Source organism: Marmota monax, unplaced genomic scaffold (genome assembly GCF_021218885.2).
Source record: "Marmota monax isolate L192 unplaced genomic scaffold, Marmota_monax_Labrador192_F-V1.1 WCK01_AAM20220418_F8-fsc00037, whole genome shotgun sequence".
In the NCBI taxonomy this organism is placed as follows: Eukaryota; Metazoa; Chordata; class Mammalia; order Rodentia; family Sciuridae; genus Marmota; species Marmota monax.
Genome location: NW_026693245.1, coordinates 8,748,322 through 8,763,858, shown reverse-complemented (window position 1 = coordinate 8,763,858; position 15,537 = coordinate 8,748,322). Strand labels below are relative to the sequence as shown.

Sequence of the window (15,537 nt, the reverse complement as noted above, 5' to 3'; positions counted from 1 at the left end):
AAGTATGTTTTTAAATGCTAATACCTCATAAGTATGAAAGTATATAATTATATAAAAGAATGACTAAATCATTGAGGGAATATGCTGAAATATTTAGAAATTTTACTAAGTATGCTAAATATTTCTAAACGGTGTAGTAAAATATGCAAATTCTATTATTCAGGGTATCTTAAGTTGAGAACTACAGACCCACCATTTAGAATTCAGACTTTTAAATGTATGTAGACAGCTTTTATGAGAAAAAGAAGTAGATCTTTTACCAGAATATCAAATGAAGGTATTTAACTCTGAAAACCTCAAGAGCCATAAAATTCGGAAATTTATTCACTTACCTTAACAATAAGGCCCAAAAGAGGGGCAAATTTAGCATAAATAACAGACTCTTAGAAAAGAGGAACTGGACAACTTCAGCTATTTTTTAATTCTGCAAACAGGCTCAGTTTTAATTTTCTGTTATTTTTATCTTCTGTATTACCTCCTCTAAGAAATCTGGGGTTTCAATATGCCAAATGTTTATTTCTAAACCCAAGCTCTACTTCTGTATTTTTTAAAAATATTTATTTTAGTTGTATTAAGACACAATACCTTTATTTTATTTATTTATTTTTATGTGGTGTTGAGGATCGAACCCAGGACCTTGCATGTGCTAGGTAAGTACTCTACCGATGAGCCACAACCCTAGCCCTGCTTCTGTATTTTATGAAAAATTTTTTAGTTGTACATGGACACAATATCTTTAATTAATTTATTTATTTTTATGTGGTGCTGAGGATCAAACCCAGTGCCTCACATGTGCAAGGCAAGTAAGTGCTCTACCACTGAACTACAACCACAGTCCATGCTTCTGTATTTTTAACTGCTATACAAGACACACAATTGAATTTTCAGTTACCAGAAATTCAGCATAGATTCTGACACTGTATCCAAGTAAGCCCAAGGTAGTCCAACCTTTCCCTATTGAACTGGTATAATACTAATAGCCCCTTCCTTTTATCTTACAGTATTCCAGTTTGAATGAAAAATAAGATAGTTATACTATTTAAAATAAAATCTCTCTTGTTTTTTCCCTATCTAACCAACTTATTTCTCTCATAGATTAAAGGAAAATGAGTTTCTCACTTAAGTTATAATTTAGGAGTTCTTTCTTCTGTTTTTCCCCCCTTCCTTTTAATTAATCATTACAGATTATTTCCTCAATACATTTCAGATTAGTTTTTGCTTTCTTACCATTGCTACCATTTCAGTTCAGTGGTTCATCAAATCATACCTAAATTACACTACCATCTTTTTTTTTTTTTTTTTTTTATAGTGAAAACTTTATTTTTTTTATTATTTTTTTTTTAATTTTTTTTTATTGGTTGTTCAAAACATTATAAAGCTCTTCACATATCATATTTCATACATTAGATTCAAGTTGGTTATGAACTCCCAATTTTACCCCAAATACAGATTGCAGAATCACATCGGTTACACATCCACATTTTTACACTACCATCTTAACTGTTCTAGTTTCAATTTCAATTTATTTAGTATGATGAATCTAAGATTCTGTTAAAAGAATCTTCTTAACTATAATTTCATTGTAATATTGGGATCACTTCTCTATTCAGCAGTAATATATGACTATATAAATTCCCTCTTGGTACCGAAATCAATCAAGCAATTACACACACACACACACACACAGTGTAGTATACCCATACAATGGAATATTAACTGATAAAATAGAAATGAAGTACTGACACATGACACAAGATGAAACCTGAAAACATTACATTGAGCAAACAAAGACAGATACAGGAGGCCACATTTTATATGAGCCTGTTCATCTGAAATGTTCAGTATAAGCTAATCTATAGAAACAGAAAGATTAGTAGCTGTCTAGAACTTAAGAAGCCAGATTTTAGTAGTGAAGGAGAGTGACTATTAAGAAGTAGAGGGTTTCTTTCTTGGGTTGCTGAAAATGTTCTAAGAATTAAATGAAAGACAACAGATCTTTACACTTACAGAGCAACAAATCCAGAAATGTCAAGTGAATGGAATGAAACTGTACTTAAAGAACCAGATGCTATCCTAAAAATATTACCTCCTACAATCTGGCAACCTGATTCTGTTCTTTTCATACATATAATACAAGGAAAGAAAAACAGTACTTGTTACATCTGCCACTTGTCAAAGAGAATAATAATACAAATTTTTGGTCTTGTGTAATTTTCCTTCCATGAAGAATTAAAGTTATATGAATCCTTGTGAAAAGGCTTTCAAGTGTTGATGTTTGAAACTGAAAACATGATACCCTATGACCATTATGAATATGTACAGTCATGCTTTGTCTTCACTTTTATAAAAACAAAGAAAAATATACATGACATCTTTATCTAATTTTCCCTTGATATATGTATGTAATAACTACCCAATGTAAATTCTTCCCAAGTTTTAGAAGTTAAACAGAAATCTATTTGATACATACAGACATAGGTGTAACTTAAAATGTTTTACAGCTTCATTTGAGGAGCTAATTGGCTAGCAATTAATGTTACGTGTTTAGTTCATTTTATGTTTCCTATCTTATTATGTTTTCTCTAAGGACTTCTTACTAAATAAAGAAGGAAAGCAAGCAGTTAAACTTCTGGAAAATTCCTCAACCATCCAAAATTCAAAAACTAGGCAAACAAAATAAAAAGCTAATTTTCAATAAAGCTTAAAATACAAATTTATGATTAAGATATTTATAATTAACAAAGAGAACTGTAAAAGTATATTTGCTAGATGAATTTATTAAAGCATTTGGGCTTGAAAAGATTGAGGAAGATGACTGTCCAAAACATCAATATTATGTGTCCCACTTCCTATCAGATAGGTAAACTGCAACTTGTACAGTGGAGGAAGCAAATAGAGGTATCCTAAATCTAGAGGTTGAAATAAACATTTCTGCCCTCTTTGGGCATCTTCCCAGCCACCTCCATTGTATAAGCGGCTCTTCATCTTTTAGCTGAAGTACAATGCAAGATATCAGTATCTTGAGTGGTTATTTTCTTCTACCTACCTAAATTTAAATAGTTCAATGAAAATCATCTACTTTTAGAAAGGTACTTGAACCGACACAACTAATTGTGAAGTTGCTCCTGAAGTATATTTCTACAATTCTTGTAAAAGCATGGAACCTTAACTCAGTTACCTTAAGTAGTTGTTTTCCAATTGTTGGGCTCATCTTTTCATCTACCATAAGAATTACTATTCCTCTATCATCCATTCCTCTCCTTCCAGCACGACCAGACATCTGAATGTATTCACCAGAGGAAATCTGAATGAACACAATTAAAATAGAGTTTAGGAGAAACTCCTTTTTTTTCCCCCATGTTCTTGAATTTTTATTTTAAATTTTACAAATAAAATTTCTACATTCCAAGGAAGAAAACACGATTTAAAACAACAAGAACTTATAGAAAAATTTAAGTAGAAGTTCCCAAATGCAAAACACTTGAATAATGATTTTTTTTTAAAGACAGTGTGAGACACACGTCACACACAGAGAAAAAGAGAGAGAGAGAGAGAGAGAAGGAGTGAGAGAGAATTTTTTAAAATTTATTTTTTAGTTTTCGGCGGGCACAACATCTTTGTTTGTATGTGGTGCTGAGGATCGAACCCGGGCCGCACGCATGCCAGGTGAGCGCGCTACCGCTTGAGCCACATCCCCAGCCCGAGAATAATGTTACAAAACTAAATTTTAGCTCTAAGCCAGTAACTGCTGATTCATGTTTTCAAATACACCACAGCTACCAGGAAATACTGGCTTATTCACTGGTATTTAAAAAAACAAAAAAAAACCAAAAAACAACTTTCAGTCTAATAGTCTGAAAAACAGAGAAATCTGAGAAAGCAAACAATGAACCAAACTCAACCAAATACAGTGACTTGACCATAATTCATTTTCTAAATCTGAAGTAAGATTAAGATAAAATTAAAACTATAATTAAAAAAGGCACAATTCTTCATATGTATGCTTGGGATTTGGTACAATTCATCTGCCACTGAGGATAAACAAGTGGAGAAACGTTAGGAATCTTTCATATGCAACCTTTCAAAGCAGCACTGAACCACATGAACACTGGGAATAGTTATTTGTATAAGTACATGTATAAGTCTGAATTCCATTAAAAAGAAAAACCTCAAAAAGAGTGAAGAAACACTATGCTTATAAGAAGGCATACTACTTATAATATCAAACAAGAATAGATCAGTCATCTTAGAACAAGGGAAGTACTATAAAAACAACAAAAATAGCAACTCTTATAAGCATCAAAACATTTTTTTTTAAATTCAATAAAAAACTCAGCAGGATCAAAGGGCATCAATGATAATTTTAAAATCATAATTAGGAAATTATGATCTTGAATCATGAAGAAGAGGCTGCTTTGTTAAATTCAGCTCCTTACTTACCCTTATCCTGAGATCCTGTATTACCGTTTTAGTCAGCTATTTCCCTGCTGTGACTAAAGGACCCGACTAGAACAATTTTAGGGGAGGAAAAGTTTATTTGAGAGCTCTTGGTTTCAGAGGTCCTCGTCCATAGAAGGCTGGTCCATTTCATGGGGCTCTAGGTGAGGCAGAACATCATGGCAGAAGAGTGTGGCAGAGGGAAATAAATAGCTCACATTTTGATCAGGAAGCAGAAAAAGAAAAACTCCACTATCCAGACAGAAAATATATACCCCATGGCCATGCCCCCAATTAATCACTTCCTCCAGCCACCACTCAGTTAATACCATCAGTGATTCACTGATTAGGTTAAGACTTTCACAGCCCCAAAGTCTTCTTACATTGTCTCACACGTGAGCTTTTGGGGGGACACCTCGTATCCAAACTATAACATTTCCCACAAAAGGACAACGAATGCCAAGGATCAAGTTACAAAAGACTTAGTATGTATTTTCTTATAGCATCAATTTTACACATAGAATTCTCTTAATTTTAAGCTGACAGACTATGGAAAACAAAAATTACATTAATTTAAAATACAAAACACGAAAGATAGCTCTTTATAATTAAAAATCATATTCTACATAAATTACCCCTTTCAATTTAAAAAAGTAAGTTAAAAACATTTTTGAAGGTACGTAAAAAATGTCTAGAGAATTGACATTGCCCACTATGCTTAAATTTCTCTTTATTTTATAGTATCTAATACATTTTGAAACAAAACAAATAAAAAAAAAACACTGTTGTTATTATGCTTCTACCATGGGTACTTGTCAGGGTTTTGATAATTAGTAATTACTGCCTGAAACGTCTCTAAAGCTGAAAAGAATCCCGGAGAAATTATATTAAGAATCAATGATAAATTTCAAAGATAAAGGACTACTTATAATTCTCCCCAAATGTTATACTAAATGAGTCTTTGGCTCATACTGAATACTCAATGTAGAAAATTTTCGTTTATCACTGCTTTTCACTCTTACCAATGCTTCACTGCCTTCCTGATAAAGACGCACCTGGTGATAGTAAAGAACTACCTTCTCTATGAAGTCTCCCCTGACTCTAATGAGTCATACAACTGACTTCCCTTCTTACAATATTATCCTTCTAGAAATGCTTCTCAGAGCATCTATAATATTTAGATATAAGATTATAGACATGTTGCATGTCTGTTAACTTTCATGTGGTACTATTCTCTTTAAAGTTGGGGTTTTTTAGTTCTTGATTTTACATTAGCATCCCAGTATCTAATCTTGGTAACTGCTTGATGAATGGGGTATTTTTCTCTGGATTTAAGATTTACTATTTACCCCGTTCACTGTTTCACCCATGCTCCCAACGCTCTTTTGTTCTGTGTTTACAAAATATGTATGTAAACCCATTAGAACTTCTATTTTATACTTGAAGGGGAAAACAGTGAGCTGCAAACAGCCATTGTAATAGGGGTGTTTTACATACCTTAAACTTTTAAGAAATGAACATTCTAGATTTAAAATGTTTAAAAGAATTCAAAAATAACTCATAGACTTATCTCCCATCACCAAACTACTTCATCCAAAGGAGCTTCTGGGAGTCACTGGATAGATAAGGGATCCATGGTTTACTCTTGATTAATTTTTAGATTTCAAATCTGTAATTTGTACAGATTTCTATATCCCATATCAGAAATGTTTGGAATTTGGATTTTGGAACATGCATAGACTTTATCAGTTTAGCAACCCTAATACAAAACTCTGAACTGCTCCAAAAGCCAAAATTTTTTGAGCATCATGTTGGTCATTAGTGTTTTATTATTTTGAAGTTTTTTCAAATTAAGGAATCTCCACCATATAAGCTCAGGTACAATTTCTTAAGTATTTGGGACTGAAAAATTTCCAAAGCAAAATCATTTTAGGTAAAACAAAAATCAAAGTTATTTCAATATATGAATTACTTTACTCACCCATCGGAAATCCTTCCCATCAAATTTACGGGCATTTGTAAATAAAACAGTTCTAGCTGGCATGTTAATTCCCATAGCAAAAGTCTCTGTGGCAAATAAGGCCTAAACAAATAATATATAATTAAACATGTATTTTAAGATAAAAATCAGTCTTACAATTTTCAGGAGTAAAAAACTATCAATAATTTTTAATTATTTAATGAGATCCTACAAAAATAACAGAGAAGATGCTATTTGCAAATGTATTGCAATATTTTGCATACAAAAGTATTAGATATTATTTGATGTCCCTTGTATCCCCAAATTTTTTAGTTCAAGGAAAACAGCCTATTCTAAATTCTAGTGGCGGTAACAAGAATTCTCTCAACTTGTCTAAAAAAGCTTCAAACTGTACAATGTTTTTCTAAACACATATTGCAAAATTTCCTGGCTTCTTCACTAATAATACAAGAGATCTGGAAATCACTTCAACACTGTGATCTCAGGGGAGGTCAGACTCAGTCTTTAGGATCACAACTAAGATTGAACCAACAAAAATAGTTGAAGCATAAAAAGATATATGTACATGTCACTAAGACACCAAATTTTCCTCAATAGGAAAGATAATACTTTAATATTCATTGGCTAAAAGGAATGAAGGTATTTGTGGGAAATGAAAGGAATGCATCTCTTTCACTTTTTATTTTATTTATAATTACTTGAATTTTACAACAAACAACTATCATTCATACTTTTTAAAAAAAATCCTTTAAAAGTAAAACTTCACAAATTTATAATCTAGAAGGGAAAAAAGGGACTTATTAAGACCCAGTATAAACATTACCAAATCTTTATTAAAGTAACTCAAACCTGTAATTCTAGCAGCTTGGGAGGGAGAGACAGGAGGATCGTCTCTGAATTCGTGAATTCAAAGCCAGCCTTAGTAATAATGAGGCACTAAGCAACTCAGTGAGACTCTGTCGCTAAATAAAATACAAAATAGGGCTGGGGATGTGACTCAGTGGTTGAGTGTCCCTGAGTTCAATCCCTGATACCCTGATACCTCAAATACATTCTTCAGGATGAAAAATTATTTCTTAAAAAAATTCTATGTAAGGCTTTAAAATTCTCCAATAAAGCTCCATCCTTTTTAAAATTTTAATGATTTTTAAATATAAAATAATTGGTGAGTCATATAGAAGCTCATGTTTCCAATGTGAAACTGTAACCCTCTGGGTTCAAGCATCAATGTAAATTTTTAGAAAATCAAATTAGACTTTCCATGGGTTCAATCAAAACAGTCTATAACTCTCTTTCCTAATTCTTTTTTTTAATACTTTTATTTCACTTAATTATTTTTAGTGGTGCTGAGGATCGAACCCAGAGTCTTGCATGTGTGAGGCGAGTGCTCTACTGCTGAGCTACAACCCCAGTCCTCTCTTTCCTAACTTTAACAAGCAGTTCTTGTCTTCTTTAAATGAGTCCTCTTAATCAGTAGGAAGAAGTTCACTTATTAAATCAACTCCATGTCTAATAAGTAGACAGCACCTTCTCCAAAAGGTATTCAACAGTGATACTATTTCTTACTTTAAGGAAACATGATTTCTTTTTTAATCTGCATGCCAAAATTTATTCTTTAAGAATAAACACAAAAATCAAAACATTGCCGAGAGAGGTTGTGAGGATAGCTCAGTGATAGAGTGCTTGGTTAGCCATGTGTGAGGAACTGGGTTCAATCCCCCACACAGAAGAAACAAAATAAAACTGCTCACAAACAATGTTAACTGTAATCTTCAAACTGTCTATAGGACACAATTCAGTGGCATTACAAATAAAAATAAAACCATACCTTTATCAATCCTTCAGAAAAGAGAATTTCTATAGTTTCTTTCAAAATAGGAAGTAAACCACCATGGTGAATACCAATCCCTCGCTTCAAAAGAGGAAGTACATGTTCAACCTGTGATTTTCGAATAACATTTATGATAGGACATTTTAAAATGTTAAACTAAATATTAAGAAAAATGGGTAATTAAAAAGAATGTTTTGTTTAAAGAAAGCATAAAATGTTTTCAGAATAAAAACCTTTTCATGAAATCTTATCAGAATAAAAGCAAAACCCAAACCCCATATTGCCATATTATTTAACTTAAAATATAAACAAACTCTGGCCTTCCTTTATCTATGACATAATAAGTATGTGTGAATAAATTTCACAAATCCTTTGATGCCTCAAATTTTTCAGGATCATTTCATCTCCTCCAAAATAATCCTGAGATGGATGTGAGGGCGATCTGGCTGCGACATCTGTCACCCCATTGATCGCCAGGGTTGATTCGGCTGATCTGGCTGGCTAGGCGGGTGTCCCCTTCCTCCCTCACCGCTCCATGTGCGTCCCTCCCGAAGCTGAGCGCTCGGTCGAAGAGGACGACCTTCCCCGATAGAGGAGGACCGTTCTTCGGTCAAGGGTATACGAGTAGCTGCGCTCCCCTGCTAGAACCTCCAAACAAGCTCTCAAAATAATCCTGAGCTAAGAGAATAGAGTTTATCTGTGCAAAATAAATTAACAGACCAGCATGTTGGTATGTACCTATAGTTCAAGCTACTATGGAAGCTGATGTAGAAGGATTAATCTAGAATTCAGAGCTGTCTGGGCAACAAGGTGAAACTCTGTATCTTAAAAAATAAACAAACAAACCTAAAATGTAACTGGTCATTCATAAGCAAGAAAAATAACTATGACCAGACTTAACATAAATATGAACTTCATTTAAAAATAAACACATAATCATTAACATCTATAAAACAACATCAAATACCTACTATTAGAAGTATGTTAAGATAACAAAGTTTTGTATAAAGATATGGCTCATTCCTTTTATACTAATAATTCAGTTGAGAAGAAAAATTACAAAACAGATTTATAAATACCATTTTAAAGGTCAACAAACATGCTATTGTAAGTCTTAAATAAATCCCTTACAAATCAAGCATTCATTTGTACAGCAGAGTATTACTCCAAATATTTGTCTTCATATAACAAAAGTTTCATGTACTATGTTGATCTAAAGTAGTAGTTTTCAGTTTTGGATATATAGTTGAATCACATAGGGAGTTTTTGAAAGAAATCTAGTAACAGTATAGAAACCAGAGCCATCAAATCAGAATCTCTGGGAGTGGCACCTAAGTATCAGCATATTTTAGAATTCTCATGCAATTTCAACGTTCAAAAGAAAAACATGATTACAGTAGTGTTAATTTCCTCACTAAACATAATTTTGATTAGGTACTCTCCTGTTTTGTTGTATTTGGTATTCTTATGAATTAAGAAATAGTACTAGCACTAAAAATTTCATAATGTGGCAACAAAAGCAGTAATATTCAGATCATGTGTTTATTTTTCTTTGTTTTTTTTTGGTGAAAAGCTCCCAAATCTTTTCTCCAGTTACCTTTTCAGCACTTTAAAATACAAATTAACGTATCATTTCAGTATACAAGGCTGCAAAGTACAAGCAGTGCTACACTGTAACAAAAGCTAATATAAGCCATTTATTAACATCTATACTTAGTAATTTTAAAAACTTACCTGAGGGAGTTTTTTATCTTCATCAGACAAGCAGTCAATTGCATTACTAAATACTTCTTCAACCATCTTCTTTTCTTCGTCTAAGAGAAAATTCAAGGGCACATAAATATTAAAATGAGTCTGATACCAAACTTCACACATTACAATAGGAGTCTACAGAGTAAAAGTAAAGAATCAGTGCTTAAGAAGCAGATAAAAATCACCACATAATTAATAAAATTTACTGTCTCTCAAAAATGTATCTAGAAGACTAAATTCATGAAAAAAGCAAATAAAAATAGTAACAAATAACTACACTAAGTGCTTTACAAGTAACACCTATTTCTAACAATATAGGACACAACAACTATTATTACCCACCTTTTATTATTACCCACCTTTTATTAAGTGAGGTTTAGTGTATATAATCAACACTGCTATTAACTGTTAGAATAATGATACCAAAGCCCATGCTCTTAATCACTGGACTGTCCTCTTGTACTATCAAATAATTACTCAATACATATTTGTTAAATTAATCAACATATAATCTTGAAAACTTTTATCATTTTTGGCACCGGTATTTTAGAGAAAACACTTCTAAGCAGAGCAATTCACTCAAAAAATATTGGCATTAGGAAGCTGTGTAGTTACCATCTATCGTTTTAGAGAGAGAGAGAGAGACTGAGAGAGACGGGGGGGGGAGAGGGAGGGAGGGAGGGAAAAAGAGAGAAAGAGAAAGAGAGAGAAAGAAAGAAAAAAGAAAACAATCTCTATCTTGATAAAGAAAACAATAAAATGGAAATTTGATTTTTGGATGATTCAAGATATCATTTACTACTCACTGTAAGAACTGCCTATGAAACAGCAGAACTGAATGACAACTGGGCTAGTATTAATCACAACTGCAATTCTTGACTAGGCTAGTGAGGTATATTCATAGTGAATATATATTCCTAGAAGTTTTTACTACTTTCAGTTTCAACATAGTTAGTGACCTATTAGGAATGAAGCACAATATTTATAAGACAAAGTAGTCTGATCAAAAGACTAATTCTTAAGAAGCAGAAGAGAGAACCACAATAACCAACTGCAATGAAAAGAAAGATGGTATGATTTTAATGTTTCTCTGTAGAGTTATCTGGGAATAATATAAAGCTTAATACTTATCTTTATTAATAAAAGAGGGTAGAGAAGAAAGAAATTTAAAGCAAGGGTCTCTTAAAACTTTTCAAACATGCTGAGTACTAAGTAACAACAGATACATTACTAGAAATATATTTTACATTAATTTTCACACCACATTAAAACTACAGACAAATTATGTAGTACCTGTGTTGAAATCTAATTTGGTCATTTGAAGAGCATAAGCTTCACAATCCTTCTTACTAAAACTGAAAATAATTACAGGTTGAAAATTTCTTTCCATAATCATTTTCACTATCTTGAACACATTTGATGGTCCTGCAAAAAAAGTAGATAAATCATACACCAAAATTAATTAAAAATGGATGACAGACCTAAACATAAAAGCTAAAACTATAAAGCTCTTAAAATATGGGATAAAATCTTGATAATCTTAAGTCAGACAAAGTATTCTTGGATATGACACCAAAAACAAAAGCAATAAAAGGAAAATAATCTACTATTAGATTTCATCAAAATGAAAAACGTTCATACTTTAATGGACTTCATTAATAAAGTAAAAGAAAAAAACTCCCATCCAAACACAAAAAAATATTACAAATCATCTGTCTGATAAAAGTCTAAAATCCAGAATAGAAAAAGAAGTTTTACAACAGAGCCAAACAATCTAATTTACAAGTGGACAAAGTTTAAGAAATAGACATTTTTTCAAAGATGTACAAATGACCAATGAGCATATAAAAAATTGCTTAAAATCACTAGTCAATCAGGGGAATGTATATCAAACCACACAGAAATATCACTTGACATTTACATGGATAGACACAAAACTCGAACAGACACAAAACACTAAATACTAGCAAGAATGCGGAGAACAGGGCAGAGTGGTACATATCTGTAATACCAGGGGCTAAGGCAGGAGGATAGCAAGTTCAAAGCAAGCCTCAGCAACTTAGTGAGACCCTGTATCTAAATAAAATACAAAAAGGGCTGAGGATGTGGCTCAGTGGTTAAGCATCCCTGGATTCAATGTTGAGAAAGTGGAACCCTTATACACTCTAATGGGAATGTAATATGATGAGGCCATTTTGGAAAATAATTTGGTAGTCCCCCAAAGGTTAAACATATGCCTTTCATATGACCCATCAATTTACTCCTAGATACATAACAAGGAAAAAATAAAACACATATATTCCTGCAAGAACATGCAGTACATAAGAGAATGTTTACAGCAACATTATTCATTAACAATCAAAAACTAGAAACCCAAATGTCCATTCACTGGTGAATGGAGAAATAAAATGTGGTATTATTCATAGAATGGAATGTTATTTGACCATAAAAAAGAATGAAGTACTGACACACAGTATAAGTGGAATGAATCTTAAAAACTTTAAGAAGCCAGTCACAAAAGACCACTTTTGATTTCCATTTATATGAGCTATACAGAAAGGCAAATCCATAGACAGAAAGTAGATTAGTAATTGCCTAAGTCCACAGAATAAATAAATAAAATAAGGAGTGAATAAGATGGATAATGACTGCTAATGTATGCAGGAATTCTTTCAAGGTTGATAAAAATATTTTGGAATTACATAGTGGTCATGGTTTTAAAACTCAAAGAATATACTAAAAACTTCCAAGTTATGTATTTTAAAATAACGGACTTCATAGTATGTGAATTATGTGTAAATATAAAAAAAGCTTCGATAATAACATGAATTTACTAAAAACCACTGAATTGTACACTTTAATTGGGTGGCTTCTATTTTATTCAAATTACATCAAAATGAATGTAGAGATCAATCTTTATTCATTCAATTTTGCTATATATCACCTAGAACTCTAAACAGATTCCTGAGAAAAACATTAAAGACATAAAATATTGGAATAATTTGAATATACAATTTACATGTAAATTCCTCTTGAAACAAAGTTCCAAATTACCTTTTGTTCCTCCTTTCCGCCCCTTCTGGTCTCCTTTTGCCAAATCACCTGCATCTCGAAGCACTTGCATTGCAGTATTAAAATTGTCTTCTCTGAAGTCACCCTGAAATCAAAGATCTTTTTAAGTAATTTACATTTAATCATAATTCAAACATTTTTCATAACTCAAACACAAAGCTTAATCAAATAATAAAAACAATTTAACAATAAATAAAACAAAGGTTACTAAAATAATTAAAACATAATCCTCGATGAGAGGTAATAAGAGGTAATAAGAAGGAATGGAATTGTGAAAAGCAAGGCATAAAACATCTGAAACACATCTAGAGCCTCAATTCTCAGATGTTTTTAAATACTAGAAAAGGAAGACAGAAAAATTCATGCATAAGAAAAATGCAAATCTCAAATATAATTTTATTTATTTATTTTTAAGCCAGGGTCTTGCTAGGTTGCTCAGGTTGGCCTCAAATTCCTGGGACTAAGCAATCGTTCTGCCTCAGCCTCCCAAGTAGCTGAAACTAAATGCATGTCCCACAATGCCTGGCATCAAATACAAATTCTGAAATAAAAATATTTAAAAAAATAAATCTTGGAATGCAAAACTATTTGAGAAAAAAATATGCATCTCTGCCATTTTTCTCTAGTTCAATATCAAGGAAAAACAAGATAATGAAGTATGACAGAATGACAAACCCTTACATTTTCATCAACCACAAGGTGAAGGCCATCTCCCCCTGCTGGAAAAATGTAGTGTTGCAATGGAGTAGGCCTATAATCCGTATAAATGACATGACAAGGCTGTAAAAAGAAAGAAATAATTACATACACAAACTTTTTATCTCCTCAACATAAAAATGTACATTTGACCCATCCAAAAGATCTCATGTAATTAAAATGGTGATTTAAGCATGTAAAAATAAAATACTTTAAAAGAATATTTTTAAAACTAGTTAAGAGGAAAGAGGAAAAATTAAGTCTACCAAAATCATACAAGACTGTCTCAATTCACCAATTCCCTAATTGGTGATCCTATATTTCAAGTACCCATTACCTACTCCTGGGATAATGTAAGTACACAGAACATGCTCTGTTTCTATGGAATAATATGGTGATACAAAGGATTCCTGAGGTAAATGAACTTTTTGTATCCCACAAATGTTTTTCAAAATCTTTCTAAAGCGGCAGACTGATCTAGCTATCCCAGCAGATCTAGATCCACTGGGTTTCTCTCCTTTAGGCAACATCGGGTGGGAAAGTATTAAAAACATTCTATAGGAGTGCTCATAAATAGGTTAAAAAATTTTTTTCATGAGGATATTAGTGCAGAGGAAAAATTAAGGGCAAAAAAAATTCAGTATGCATAAACAAATAATTGTTACAGAGCCTAGACAGACAGTAAATCTGCACTAGCAAAGAAAATGGAAACAAAAGAAAGTGTGACAATGTTACATGGGAAAAATCAAATCAAATTAAATGTTCAAGAGACCACTAGGTACCAAAGCCTTAAGAGGAAAGAAACTCTACTTTGTATTTGTGTCTCACTGTCAGAGTAAATACAGTCATTTCCAAACCTGGTGGATAATCAGGATTAACTTAGAAACTTCGAAAAAATCTATCTTCCAAGGGTTTGAGATGGGACTAAGAAATCAGCATTTCTAAAAAGTTAGATGATTTTGATAAGCTACTTGTATAAGAAGTAGTAAGGCTATTCTAATCAGAATAGCATTAGAAGAAAAGTACAGTAAGGCCAATCTGTAAAAATAATAGCATCATCAAAAGAGAGAAAGAAAATACCTGTTTATGTAAATGGCAAATCCATTCAGCAAACTGTCGGGCATTTGGAATAGTAGCCGAAAGAAAGACGTAGTGAACATTATCAGGAAGCAAAATAATAGTTTCCTCCCATACTACGCCACGCTCTGAAAAAATAAATATACCCTGGAATTCAGTGACATTTTGGTGACAATTATCTAAAATAATTTTCTCTTAAGCTTAGTAATTTAAAATGCAGAGCACTTTACACAAGCATATTTTTAGCGACAAAACCTACTGAAAACTACTTTTCATCATGAAGCTATGAATTAGAAAGTTGGTACATTAAAACACCATCTACTCTGAAATAGCCTGAAAAAAAAAGCAGTTCCAGATTGAATCCTTTCCTTCAGAGTCCCAGTGACAAGGCAGGGAAACAGTATTACCACTACACTTTAAAAAGCTGGGGTTAATGGCTTGTAGAAAACTATGAAAACAAATTTGGAAGTTAAAACTATTACTGTTCCATATGGCATCTTTCATTTAAATTACCATAATGGTCCTGTGAAGATGAAAGAAAGATCTGATGAACACCAGAATTCTAATAAGTCAGTTTTTAGTAAAATGGAAAAAAACCAGGAAAGTCAATTTGACAGGTTCCTCCCTACAATAAACAAATCAACATGGGATTCATGATTTTAAAACCAAAACCATTCTGTTCACGGCTTAA

At 32.3% G+C, this 15,537-nt stretch overlaps 1 protein-coding gene across 2 annotated transcripts in view; it reads right to left on the bottom strand.

Moving 5' to 3' along the window:
* Window positions 1–15,537, bottom strand: part of Mtrex (Mtr4 exosome RNA helicase) — a 93,916-nt gene that overhangs the window by 51,034 nt on the left and 27,345 nt on the right. For both annotated transcript variants that reach the window (XM_046456291.2, XM_058583120.1), the window contains 8 exons: window positions 14,850–14,974; window positions 13,755–13,853; window positions 13,056–13,158; window positions 11,295–11,426; window positions 9,984–10,063; window positions 8,247–8,357; window positions 6,419–6,520; window positions 3,179–3,304 (listed from right to left, as the gene is read on the bottom strand). In XM_046456291.2, coding sequence (XP_046312247.1) covers window positions 3,179–3,304; window positions 6,419–6,520; window positions 8,247–8,357; window positions 9,984–10,063; window positions 11,295–11,426; window positions 13,056–13,158; window positions 13,755–13,853; window positions 14,850–14,974 — 878 coding nt within the window. The remainder of the gene's footprint in view (window positions 1–3,178; window positions 3,305–6,418; window positions 6,521–8,246; window positions 8,358–9,983; window positions 10,064–11,294; window positions 11,427–13,055; window positions 13,159–13,754; window positions 13,854–14,849; window positions 14,975–15,537) is intronic.